General features: G+C 42.3%; 1 protein-coding gene across 3 annotated transcripts in view; it reads right to left on the bottom strand.

The window, feature by feature from the left end:
* AKAP7 (A-kinase anchoring protein 7) overlaps positions 1–14,494 on the bottom strand; it is a 117,971-nt gene that overhangs the window by 72,888 nt on the left and 30,589 nt on the right. For all 3 annotated transcript variants that reach the window (XR_010750048.1, XM_066373242.1, XM_066373243.1), the window contains exon 6: positions 6,430–6,542. Coding sequence is in view for 2 of the 3 variants with exons in the window: in XM_066373242.1 (XP_066229339.1) it covers positions 6,430–6,542 (113 nt within the window). In the remaining variant the exon portion in view is untranslated. The remainder of the gene's footprint in view (positions 1–6,429; positions 6,543–14,494) is intronic.

The raw sequence follows: 14,494 nt of genomic DNA on the forward strand, positions 1-14,494 counted from the left end.
TTTAAGAGTTTCAAAGAGAGTCAATCTTAAAAGTTCTCACTATAGCCCTGGCCAGTTGCCTCAGTGGTAGAGCTTCGGCCTGGTGTGTAGATGTCCCAGGTTTGATTCTGGGCCAGGGCACACAGGAGAAGCATCCTTCTGCTTCTCCACCCATCCCTCCTCTCCTTCTCTCTATTTCTCTCTTCCCCTCCCGCAGCCAACGCTCCACTGGAGCAAAGCTGGACTGGACACTGAGGATGGCTCCATAGCCTCTGCCTCAGGAGCTAGAATTGCTCCTATTGCAGCGGAGCAGTGCCCCAGAGGGGCCGAACATCACCCCCTGGTGGGCATGTCAGGCGGATCCCCGGTCGGGCGCATGCAGGAGTATGTCTGTCTGCCTCCCTGCTTCTCACTTCAGAAAAATACAAAAAAAAAAACAACAAAACAAAACAAAAAAAACCTCTCACTATAAAAAAAATGGAAGTTATGTGAGGAGATGGATGTGTTAACTATACAGTGTGTCTGTAAAGTCATGGTGCACTTTTGACCGGTCATAGGAAAGCAACAAAAGATGATAGAAATGTGAAATCTGCACCAAATAAAAGGAAAACTCTCCCAGTTTCATACCTATTCAGTACAGTTCGATTTGGACTCATGCACAGATTTTTTAGAGCTCCTTAGGTAGCTATCCCATATAGCCTCTACAGACTTGTCACTGACTGATGCCCTACCAGAACGGGGTTTCTCCACCAAACTGCCGGTTTCCTTCAACTGCTTAGCCCATTGGGTAATGTTATTCCTATGTGGCGGTGCTTCGTTATAAATACGCCGATATTCACATTGCACTTTGGTCATGGATTCGAATTTAGTGAGCCACAGAACACACTGAACTTTCCTCTGTACCGTCCACATCTCGACTGGCATGGCCGTGGGCTGCTCCGCTGTACACATGGTGTTACGTCATCATCTGCGCATGAGCACATGCTGCCACATCATCCTACAGAAACTGGGAGGATTTTCCTTTTATTTGGTGCAGATTTCACATTTCTATCGTCTTTTGTTGCTTTCCTGTGACCGGTCAAAAGCACACCATGACTTTTCAGACACACTGTATTTATTGAGGCGATCATTTTACAATACAGACATATATTAAATTATTATACTGCATGCCTTAAAATTATATAATGTTATATGTCAATTATACCTCATTTGAAAATTATTTCATGAGATAATTTCAGCAGCATGAACTTCTTAGTTAAAAAATAAGTATTTTCTAGAACTACCATATGACCCAGCAATCCCTCTACTGGGTATATACCCCAAAAACTCAAAAGCTTTGGTACGTAAAGACACATGCAGCCCCATGTTCATCGCAGCACTGTTCACAGTGGTCAAGGCATGAAAACAACCAAAAAGCTCTTCAGTAAATGATTGGATAAAGAAGATGTGGTACATATATACTATGGAATACTACTCAGCCAAAGAAAACCAAATAGAAGGTGACGGAAGACAATCTGACTTTGGGTGATGGGTATACAACATAATCAAATGTCAAAATTATCTGGAGATGTTTTCTCTGAATCTATGTACTCTAATTGATCAATGTCACCCCGTTAAAATTAATTGTCTAAATAAAACTAAAAAAAATTAAAATTAAAAAAAATAAGTACTTTGTATTTTCATGTGTTTTTTTTTTTAAGGGAACTGTTTAATTACAGCTCAAAGGACCATACCAATTATAAGCCACCACTATAACCTTTTTTTTTTTTACAGAGACAGACAGAGAGAGGGATAGATAAGGACAGACCGATAAGAAGGAGAGAGATGAGAAGCATCAATCATCAGTTTTTCGTTGTGACACCTTAGTTGTACATTGTTTGCTTTCTCATATGTGCCTTGACCATGCACCTTCAGCAGACCGAGTAACCCCTTGCTCGAGCCAGCAACCTTGGTCCAAGCTGGTGAGCTTTGCTCAAACCAGATGAGCTTGCGCTCAAGCTGGCGACCTTGGGGTCTTGAACCTGGGTCCTCTGCATCCCAGTCCAACGCTCTATCCACTGCACCACCACCTGGTCAGGCCACCATAACCTTTGATAGTTGTTCTACCTCAAGTTTATCCTCACAAATGTCCCCCCCCCATACACTGTGGTTCAAAGTATAACCTGCACCATTGATTTAAAAAGCAATTTGTAATGTTTTGAAAGTTAAAATATATACTGCCCTTTGATCCTGCAATGCCACTTGAAGAATTTGCTTCTCTGAAATACTGGCATAGCTACTCAAAGAAAAATTGACAAGAATATTCACTTCAGTATCCTTTATGGTAGCAAAGAAACAAAAATCAATATAATTATTCATCAAATGGAAGATAAATTGATATACTGTATCAAAATAATATACAGTTGACCCTTGAACAACATAGGAGCTAGGAGTGCTGACCCATCACCACACAGCCAAAATCTGCATATAACTTTGGAATCCCCAAAATTTAACAACGAATAATAATCTACTTTTGACAACCTTGCTGATAACAGAAACCGCTGATTAACACGTTTTGTATGTTATATGTATTATATACTGTATTTTTACAATGAAGTAAACTAGAGAAAAGAAAATGTTATTAAGAAAATTGTAAGAAAGAAAAAATACATTTATAGTAATTATTGGGGGGAAAAATCTCTGTATAAATCTACCCACACAGTTCACACCCGTGTTGTTCAGGGGTCAACTATATATTAATTTCTGTTTTAAATAAACGATATGCATGTATATGCACCTATATATGCATATTTGCAGTATATAGGGGAAGGTCAGGAGGATATACCAGTAGTGGTAACCTAGAGAGAGAGATGATATTGGGAGAAAGCGGATGGCGGTGGTGATGAGGAAAACATTGTACCTTTCACTCTGTTGGTTTGCATGTATTTGGATTGTTTACAGTGAGCATATATTCACCTAATCTTTTATAACTAAAATAACTTTTATAGTAACAAAGTACTTGAAATGAAACAAACTTCTTAACATTTGAGTGAAAAGATATCAATTACTTCACACACTTCTTTCTCTCTCTTCTTTTATTTCATTATAAATCTAAACAACACTGAATGCCAGCAATACATTCTATAACTGACTTAATCAATGGCCACTCTCTTGTACATGAGTGGACCAGACTGAAAGCAGAGGAGGTACAGTGCTCAGAGAGGAGAACAGACAGTGGGAAATGTAAAAACGGTAAGGAGAAAGACCAAAGAGCCTCATATTTTCCAATACTTTGTATTCTAAATGACAATGCATAATATAAACCTACATTTATGTATGCCACCTTTTCATATTGCTTTTAACTTTTACAGGGAGCCAATGATCTGCTGCATAAAGGAAATGCTGGCTATTTACTTAAGCCGGCAGGTCTCAGAGTGTACAGCAGGCCCTCAGTGACAACATTTTGCTAAAATGTTGATGAGATACCCCAGGAACTTAACTCTTGCTTTTACCAGTTAGGTTGCATTGGATTCATTATACTTCCTTTGGCTGAAGGTCCAGGAACCTGCTGACCACAAGAAGTGGGGACTTACTCTGCAGACCATTTGGGTCAGAATCACCTATGGCACTTAATAAACATCAAAAGCCAAGATCTTTAGGTATATCTAACTCTAGATTTAGAGGGTGGAAATGTGTAGCTTCACCGAGCACTCCAGGTGACTCATGAATCCCAAAATATAATATACACTTTCTTAAGCATTCAGAAACACTGAATATCATAGAAGTAAACAGAAACAGAATCATTCCATAAATTAATAGGAAAAAACTTTATCTGGCTTTCAGCAAATCAGTATGGTCATAATTTATTTTCTAAAGATGAAAGCATTCTAACCTAAACAAAATCCAAACTGACTTAGAGTTTATGTACCACACAGGCAGGGGCCACTTCTATTTGATCATAACTCTAGGCCCAGCACCCAGGATCTGGCGCATACTAGGTACTTGATAAAGATTTGTTAAGTTAATATGATCTGAACCAGATTGCTCCTCACAAATAGAAATTAATCTGGATAAACTGGGCAGGGCCAGTGGGAGGGGAGAATATGAGACTGAGAATGGGGTACGATGGATTCTACACAGGGCTCTGCAGCTGAGGAGAATGGGCTCTCGTTTCTGCCACATATCCTTTCTACGTCTCATACCCTTTCTGTAAAGCAAGGGAGCAGGCTGTGAAATGAACTGCCAACGAACCCGTTCACTTCAGTCTGAAACCCTGAAATTGAGATTCTAGAGGAGTCTGAATATTCCTTTGATAAATGTCCTTGGGTGCTATCATTTCAAAAAGTTAATGTTGTATGGCCCTGGCCGGTTGGCTCACTGGTAGAGCATTGGCCCAGCATGTGTAAGTCCCGGGTTTGATTCCCGGCCAGGGTACACAGGAGAAGCGCCCCTCTGCTTCTCCACCCCTCCCCCTCTCCTTCTTCTCTATCTCTCTCTTCCCCTCCTGCAGCCAAGGCTCCACTGGAGCAAAAGTTGGCCTGGATGCTGAGGATGGCTCCATTGCCTCCACCTCAGGTGCTAAAATGGCTCTGGTTGCAACAGAGCAACGCCCCAGATGGGCAGAGCATCACCTCCTGGTAGACATGTCAGGTGGATCCCGTTTGGGCACATGTGGGAGTCTTGTCTGTCTGCCTCCCCACTTCTAACTTCAGAAAAATATAAAAAAATAAAATAAAACAAAATAAAAAGTGAATATTGTAAAGATAAAGTGGATTATTACCTTCACCACTGATTTGTCATTCTCTGATTAAGTGAAACCATTTGCAAGAGGGCAATCCATTTGAAAGCAAAATAAGAAAGATAATGAGTCAAAAAATAAACTCTCAGTCTACAGATTGTATCAGTTGTTATCATTCCAAATTGCAAAATCTATTATTTACACAAATTATTTTTACCTAAATATTCTAGAATGGCATCTAATATAGTTATTATCGAATGTGGGATGTAGTTAGCAAAAAAAAAACAAAAAAGGAGCAATATCTTTTTTTGAGAAGAATTTTACAATAGTTCATAGATATTTCATAACCACAGGATGGTCAATCACTAAAACATGTTTTAAAGGACCAAAAAGACTCTCTGAGCACAGAGACAATAAATACAAATTATGCCTAATTTAGAAAAAATATCTACTTGCTAATAAACATGACCTTCATGTTTATTGCTGCAAATAGGTCTTAACTGCAGCCCCAGCTCACGGAGAGCAGGAGCGAGTACTCCTCTGCATGGCCGCCTCCGAAAGCCGGGTGTATCAGAGCAGGTCAGCAGGGGGCCTACCTTGCCTGAGAACTCTCTAGGCTGAAAGGGGAAAACAATGGAGGGTGCTCTGAAGATTCCAGGAGCAATGCTCAGGGATCCAGGAGAAAGTCAAAGATTATCCCAGCCTCTGAAGGAGAGGAATTACTCTTAAGGCAGTCACCCTGAGATATGGGAAGTCAGGAGACATGTCACTTGGCTTGTGTCACTGCTGACCATCCTCAGGGAAAAGTACTTTTAAGTGCAAGGGTTCCCTCGCTCACCCAGTCCCAGGAACACTTGCTCCCAGCCCGCCATGGAGACAAGCTCTGGAGGAGCAAGCAGTCCTTTGGACACCTTGGAAGAGCTACGTAAAGAGGGGTGAGGCCCTGGCCGTTTGGCTCAGTGGTAGAGCGTCGGCCTGGCGTGCGGAAGTCCCGGGTTCGATTCCCAGCCAGGGCACATAGGAGAAGCGCCCATCTGCTTCTCCACCCCTCCCCCTCTCCTTCCTCTCTGTCTCTCTCTTCCCCTCCCGCAGCCAAGGCTCCATTGGAGTAAAGATGGCCCGGGCACTGGGGATGGCTCCATCGCCTCTGCCTCAAGCACTAGAGTGACTCTGGTCACAACAGAGCAACGCCCCAGATGGGCAGAGCATCGCCCCCTGGTGGGCGTGCTGGGTGGATCCCTGTAGGGCGCATGCGGGAGTCTGTCTGACTGCCTCCCCGTTTCCAGCTTCAGAATTTAAAAAAAAAAAAGAGGGGTGAAAGCTCGTCCCACCGTGTGTGACCCAGCTGCAGTGAGCAGCACCAATGTATGCAGGGCAGTGGAGGAAGCTCTGATAGCAGCAGGCTGCAAACCACCATCACCAAAGAAAGCAGGAAAGAAAACCCTGGTGCCCCCTCAGGGCTCTTTGAGGAACAAAGCAGATTGACAATAGATGAAGGAGCAGTGAGTACTGGTCAGAGTACACAACTAACAGCCACAGGGACAAAGGAGGGAACAGGTGGAACAACCTCCATGGACACTCGTGGGCTAACTCAGCATCCTTGGGAATTGGACCCAGAAGCAATAGTAAGTAGGGTGTTAAAACCTACTACATATGTCACTCATGCTCCCAACCATGCTTAAGGCTGGTGCGTAGCTGGTAAAGCAAGGCTTGCAATAAAAATATCCACTTACCATCTTCCGGAGCCATGGTACTTTGTGCAATTTCATGAAGGTCAAATGAGGCTGAAAACGTCTGCTTTCTCCTGCCAAGAGGCCTTTTTCTTGAAAAGTCCTTTTTGCAACCTCTGAAGTAAATAAAAAGAAACACAAAAATATTACTGCAACATGGTTGTCTTTATAAAAAGAGCAATTCAAAAAATAATGAGTTATCTTATAATGAAGATTATTTTATATACCTGTTTGAAAGTTTTTAAAAAAAAAAGACAGAATAACAACCCTGGCTGGTTGGCTCAGCAGTAGAGCATCAGCCCCGGTATGTAGAAGTCCCAGGTTCGATTCCTGGTCAGGGCACACAGGAGAAGCACCCATCTGCTTCTCCACCCCTCCCCCTCTCCTTTCTCTCTGTCTCTCCCTTCCCCTCCTGCAGCCAAGGCTCCACTGCAGCAAAGTGGCCCGGGCACTGAGGATGGCTTCATATGGCCTCCACCTCAGGTGCCAGAATGGCTCCGGTTGCAATGGAGCAATGCCCCAGAGGGGCAGAGCATCGCCCCCTAGTGGGCATGCCAGGTGGATCCCAGTCAGGCGCATGTGGGAGTTTGTCTACCTCCCTACTTCTAACTTTGGAAAAAAAAAAAAAAGACAGAGAGAGAGAGCAACAATATGCATAATAAACATTTATGACAGTTAAATCTCAGTGATTTCAAATTTTGGGTAAGCACACAAAAGCAGCAATTTGAAAGAGAAACATTTAATAAAATAACTGTTTGATAAGATGCTGACTTTCACTGATTATACCAGGGGTGTCCCTATGTATAAAAATAGACTAGCTAATCTATAACCTTTCATATCTAAAACTTCTGCTTCTGATCAAAATGGAAAAATAGGAATCAGATCTGCCCTCCTATTTGAAACAACCAATAAAAGGACAAAGTATATGAAACAATGGTTTTCAAGACACTGTACACACCAAGTAATGAAGGCCAGTGATCCCTACGAGATGAGATGCAAACAAGATAAGCCTTTTTTTTTTTTTTTTTTTTTTTTGTATTTTTCTGAAGCTGGAAACGGGGAGAGACAGTCAGACAGACTCCCGCATGCGCCCGACCGGGACCCACCCGGCACGCCCACCAGGGGGCGATGCTATGCCCCTCCGGGGGGTCACTCTGCCGTGACCAGAACTGCTCTAGCACCTGGGGCAGGGGCCAAGGAGCCATCCCCAGCGCCCGGGCCATCTTTGCTCCAATGGAGCCTCGGCTGTGGGAGGGGAAGAGAGAGACAGAGAGGAAGGAGGGGGCAAATGGGCACTTCTCCTATGTGCCCCGGCCAGGAATCGAACCTGGGTCCCCCGCACACCAGGCAGACACTCTACCGCTGAGCCAACCGGCCAGAGCCAAGATAAGCCTTTTGATTGCCCAGCTTACATCCTTGAGTGTCTAGGCCCCTGTGCAAGGAGAAACCCAGATGGAGCCCAGACAGCTCACTGCGTTCAGGAAGAAGAGTTGAGAGTAGGAAAGACCAAGACACCTGGAGCTTGCAGGACAGAGTACTGGAGAGGCGAGCCCTGCGCACAGCAAAAACTCCAGGGATCTACAAAGGGTCCCCCTTGAGCAGGGGTCCCCAAACTTTTTACACAGGGGCCAGTTCACTGTCCCTCAGACCGTTGGAGGGCCGCCACATACAGTGCTCCTCTCACTGACCACCAATGAAAGAGGTGCCCCTTCCGGAAGTGCGGCAGGGGCCAGATAAATGGCCTCAGGGGGCCGCATGCAGCCCGTGGGCCATAGTTTGGGGACGGCTGCCCTTGAGTATTCAGTTGAGCATAGAGCAGCCCATGGGACCTGTGTTAAAATACTCTTCACTGTAAGTCACTGCCTCCAAATGATTTTCTTCTCTCTTCTATGGCAATAAAGGTTAAGCAATAAACCATTAAAATGTCAAGAAAAAACACTAGTCTCAGCTGCAGGCAACAGATGACAACTTCGGCTGAATTAAGCAGGAAAAGAATTTATAGAAGAACATGGGGCCCTGGCCAGCTGGCTCAGTGGTAGAGCATCGGCCTGGCATGTGAAAGTCCTGGGTTCAATTCCCAGCCAGGGCATACAGAAGAAGTGCCCATCTGCTTCTCCACTTTTCCCCCTCTCCTTTCTCTTTATCTCTCTCTTCCCCTCCAGCAGCCAAGGCTCCATTGGAGCAAAGTTAGCCTGGGCGTTGAGGATGGCTCCATGGCCTCCATCTCAGGCGCTAGAATGGCTTCAGCTGCAACAGAGCAATACCCCAGATAGGCAGAGCATTGCCCTCGGGTGGACATGCTGGGTGGATCCCAGTCGGGCACATGCGGGAGTTTGTCTGTCTGCCTCCCCACTTCTCATTTCAGAAAAATACGAAAGAAAGAAAAGAAAGAAAGAAAGAAAAGAAAGAAAGAAGGGAGGGGAAGGGGAAGGGGAAGGGGAAGGGGAAGGGGAAGGGGAAGGGGAAGGGGAAGGGGAAGGGGAAGGGGAAGGGGAAGGGGAAGGGGAAGGGGAAGGGAAGGAAGAAAGAACATGAGAGGGACTTGAGTACTAGGCTGAAGGGCTATGAAACCCAGATGCCCAAAGTTCCGGAGGAGAACAGGTTCAATGACACCCGAAGGTCTTCAGCTGGCACCACTGAGCGTGCACAGCAAAGGGCTAGAATGCTGCCATGGCCTTACACTGATGACAGCTACCACTGATGATACAAACCACCCCAAGAATGGACTCTGCACAGTCTTTTTGTTCAAGTTACCAGCTTCTGATTCAAAATCTGGGCCAAAGCACCATCGTGTTCCTAGCACCAAAGGGATCTGAGAAAGAATGCACCTGACATGGGAGAGGATGGGGAGAGTTTAGACGTTGGACAGCCAGTATGGAAAAGAAGTAAGTGTCTGTTACTTTTTATCCATTCCCAAAAGATATCCCCACTTTGCTTTCTCCCACCCATCTTATCTATATCCAGTGGTTTTCATGTGACCCACTTCTGTCTTCCCCTTTGATTCTGATGTATAAAATAAGTGGTGAAACTGCCTTTTCCATAGCATTTCTCAATCCATTGAGATTTTTCTTTCCAGCAATTGACATCAGTTTGGCTCAAATAAATTCGTATTTTTTAAAATGTAATAGTCAAGCATGCACGTGTTTTAAAACAGGAAGAGTATATTTGTAACAAGTACTATTATAATTAACTTATCACTTTTTGCTCATCTAAACTACAAATAGGTACATCTTTTCTCAACTACCCTATCATAAGCCAGCTTTGACCCTATTTTGGCATATTCTCAACTGTTTTAAATAGATCTAGAGTAAAAATATTAGGTTTATTCATACAAAACTGTCATTTTTATGAGTCAACAACATTCAAACATTGGCAATGCCTGATGGCATATTATTTATGGTGGTAAATTAACTTATTACATTTCTAATATCTGGTTGTATATTCTGTTTTCAGGTATTTGTGGAATTATCACATAGGCAAGCTTCTGATATAAACTTACCAATATGTTTATACCGGCCCAGAAAACAGAAATAGCATGAAGGTACATAAGCAAAAATTTATTTGTTCAGTTAGGTACTGAGCTCTTCCCGTATGGGCCAGGCACACCACCTGCTAAAAACAGCAAACATATCCCCACTTTCATGGAGCTTATAGTCTCATGGGACAGATTTTAACCCAATAAAGAGAAGGCCTAAAAAATGTTCAAAATTATCAAAACACGGTTGGCTCAGCGGTAGAGTGTCAGCCTGGCGTGTGGAAGTCCCAGGTTCAATTCCCAGCCAGGGCACACAGGAGAAGCGCCCATCTGCTTCTCCACTCCTCCCCCTCTCCTTCCTCTCTGTCTCTCTCTTCCCCTCCTGCAGCCAAGGCTCCATTGGAGCAAAGTTGGCCCAGGCGCTGAGAACGGCTTCATGGCCTCAGCCTCAGGCGCTAGAATGGCTCCAATTGCAGCGGGAGTAAAGCCCCAGATGGGCAGAGCATCGCCCCCTGGTGGGCATGCCAGGTGGATATCGGTTGGGCGCATGCAGGAGTCTGTCTGCCTCTCCTCCTGCTTCTCACTTCATAAAAATACAAAAAAAAACCAATAAGATTATCAAAACATATAAGAGATATAATGACAGGAGGCTTGTTAACAGAAACTAAAATATCAGTATAGTAAGCATATATATATATTTATTATTCATTACTATCTATGTTAGTTTTTACATATTATTTGATTCTAAACAAACAACATTTTTCAATTTATTGGTCAAATTTAGACCCAAGAGTTCTCTCACTGATAACAGATACCACAATACTGTTTTAAATAATATTTGTCACAAAGTACATTTAATTTTTATTAATGTATGTTTCCAGTACAGTACATTCACTAGGTACACAGGAATAGGAAAAATGAAAATGCTGCCTTCTTTTTTGAAAAGTACTTCTTAGCATTGATTTTATATTCCTGAAAACAATATAATCTATTGCTTAGGCAGAGTACTGGGTAACAGTTGTAAAAATATAATTCTTGAGATAAGAAGAGTTTTTGCTAATGTGAAAACCACAAGTCATTCTTCATCTATGTTAACTTATATTCTGAAAGAGAAGCTATGAATATTTAAGAGATTGTTCAATTCCTTCTAGTACCGCAGACATTCCTTCAAGCACTAAATAGAAAATCACACAGCAAATACATCATATATCCTTTGTAAGTCAGCTAAGATTGCTTCCTAAATAGTATAATTTACCTGATAGATAGCTAAAGACGAAAATTGTCTGAAGAACAATTTCTTAAAATATATTTTAACAGTAGTTGACTTTGCTATATAAAGAACACTGAAATGAATAATTTTGTAAAGAAACAATACTTTTGTTATTTTTTTTTATTTTTCTGAAGCTGGAAACGGGGAGAGACAGTCAGACAGACTCCCGCATGCGCCCAACCGGGATCCACCCGGCATGCCCACCAGGGGGCGACGCTCTGCCCACCAGGGGGCGATGCTCTGCCCACCAGGGGGCAATGCTCTGCCCTTCCGGGGCGTCGCTCTGTTGCAACCAGAGCCACTCTAGCGCCTGGGGCAGAGGCCAAGGAGCCATCCCCAGCGCCCGGGCCATCTTTGCTCCAATGGAGCCTCACTGAGGAAGGGGAAGAGAGAGACAGAGAGGAAGGAGAGGGGGAGGGGTGGAGAGGCAGATGGGCGCTTCTCCTGTGTGCCCTGGCCAGGAATCGAACCCGGGACTTCTGCACGCCAGGCTGACACTCTACCACTGAGCCAACCAGCCAGGGCCACTTTTGTTATCTTAACAAATACAGTTTTATCTGAGGAGTTTTTATGTTGTTGTTTTTTTCCATCTATTCAACAAATATTTATTGAACATGCCAAGTATTGAGAAGTCTCCTCTTTTTTTAAGATATTTTTATTTTATTTTATTTTTATTTTTTTTGTATTTTTCTGAAGTGAGAAGTGGGGAGGCAGAAAGACTGACAACCCCATGTGCCTGACTGGGATCCACCCCGCATGCTTACTAGGGAGCGATGTTCCGCCCATCTGGGGTGTTGCTTCGTTGCAACCAAAGCCATTCTAGCACTTGAGGCAGAGGGCATGGAGCCATCCTCAGCACCTGGGCCAATTTTGCTCCAATGGAGCCTTGGCTGTGGGAGGAGAAGAAAGAGATGAGAGAGAAAACAAAGTGGGAAGGGTGGAAAAGCAGATGAGCACTTCTCCTGTGTGCCCTGGCCGGAAATCAAACCCAGGACATCCACACATCGGGCCAACACTCTACCACTGAGCCAACTGGCCAGGGCCAAGATATATATTTTTATATAGAAAATTTCTTCAGAGGAACTCTTTCAAATATGTAACAACAATAAATTTATACCTAAAATGTAAAGAAGTTGCTAAAAGTTGTCTCAAAGTAAACTATAACATACTAATTTTAAGGAAATCATATATTTTTAATTATATACTCCTTGCGTTCATCTGGCTTGATGGCTCACAAACATGAGCATGAGATCACAGAAGTGATTCTATGGTCTCTGGTTTGAGCCCAAAGGCCACTGGCTTGAAGCCCAAGGTCACTGGCTTGTGCGAAGGGTTGCTGGCTTGAGCAAAGTGTCACTGGCTCAGCTGAAGCCCCTGGTCAAGGCACATATAAGAAGTCAGTCAATGAACAACTAAAGTGCTGAAACACAAGTTGATGCTTCTCATCTCTCTCCCTTCCTGTCTGTCTGTCCCTGCCTATCCCTCTATCTCTGTCTTTCTCTGTCTCTCTCTCTCTCTCTAGCTTAAAAAAATAAAGAATTATCTATGCCTCACAAAGCAAATATTTTTTCTCCTTTTTCCCCCTTTTGCCATTTTCTTACCTTTTCTAAAATTGGTTTATATATGGCATGATCCATAATTTAAGAATAATCACAAAGACTTTTCTTTTTTATTGAGGTATACAAAGAGTTTTATTAATAAGAATAGTCTAGAATGCTAATGTAAATTAGGTGGTCCTAATACATTCTTAACTATATACAGGACTGTATTTCAGTATGTGGAGCCAACAGATGTAACAAGTTAGATTTTAGTTTTTAAAAAAAACTGATCTGTGCTTAAGCAAAACCCCATACAATGGAAGGTAGTAAGTCCTTTCCATCTATTCCAACTGGGAGATACTTTCTAATATCATTGTAAGATATAGTAAAATTATGTCACGTGTAATGTTAAAAATCTCAATAAAATTTTAGAATCACATTTTAGCCTTCTAAAACTTTAAAGAAATTAGAATCCTACAACTGTTCATGTCGTTTCTATTTTATTACTATTTAAAGGATTCTTATTTCCATATGCTGCTTAAACAGTTTCATTTTAAATGGTTTTAGTAACTCATTTGAACTATATGTTTCCACATAAAGGCTGACATAATGTTGAAATCAACTTCAATTTAAAATTTTTATACTCATCATTTTAAGTAGATATTTCCAATCAATTGCTATGTAAAACTATCAAATAGAACTTTAAAACATTCAAAGCAAGTCTTTAAAATTATACTTTGATGGCAGAGGAATCATCTTCATTCCACCACTGTTGACCAAAAAAAATAAAACCAGATTGAGCATTCTAATAACATTGGCCCAATTCTCCTATTATTCAACATGTGCTCTTGGACAGTTCATTTAAACTTGACAATAAAAATGACGAGGTCCCTTCTTATCCTAACAACCAGAGTTACCAGGACTGGATTTTATTCTCATGCCAAGATTTAGACATAACTGTCAATGAGGGAAAAGAGACTATCTAAAGCTAAATGTTCTTTCAATTACTTTTATGTTTATACCTAATTTTTTTTCATTGGTTTATATATCTGTTAAAAAATACATATTGCCTGACCTGGCAGTGGCACAGTGGGTAGAGCATCGGTATGGGACACAGAAGACACAAGTTTGAGACCTCGAAGTCACCAGCTTGAGCACAGGTTCATCTGGATTGAGCAGCGAGTCGCCAGCTTGAGTATGGGATCATAGACATAACCCCATGGTCACTAGCTTAAGCCAAAAGATCGCTGGCTTGAAGCCCAAGGCCACTGTCTTAAGCAATGGGTCACTGGCTCGGTTGGAGACCCCCATCAAGGCACATGTGAGAAAGCAATCAATGAACAACTGAAAGTGACACAATTTCCTGTCTGTCTGTCCCTATCTGTCCCTCCCTCTGTCTCTCTCAGTCTCTGTCACAAATAAAATTTAAAAAAAAGAAATATGCTACATTGAAATAAGTGATACTGTAAATTCTGAATGTTTTCAAATGGACCATTTACTGTAAGACTCATAATTATTAAGCTAATAAAATGCATTCAAATATTTTTTATTTAATTACAGAGCAACCTAGAAAGGCCCTAAGATACCCAGCAACCAAATCGATTTCCCACGAAGAGTAGAAAACATAGTGCATATTCTTGCCATCTTCTTGAGGAAAATGACAGTCAACATAAAAGAAAGTGTAATGTTCAAATGAATATCCTAAATTTTCCTTTTGTGAAATAAATGTACTTGTAATCTTTTGTCATGCTAACCACGCACACGTTTCTCATTTTTTAAAAAATT

The sequence above is a fragment of the Saccopteryx leptura genome, chromosome 3 (genome assembly GCF_036850995.1).
Source record: "Saccopteryx leptura isolate mSacLep1 chromosome 3, mSacLep1_pri_phased_curated, whole genome shotgun sequence".
Classification (NCBI taxonomy): domain Eukaryota; kingdom Metazoa; phylum Chordata; class Mammalia; order Chiroptera; family Emballonuridae; genus Saccopteryx; species Saccopteryx leptura.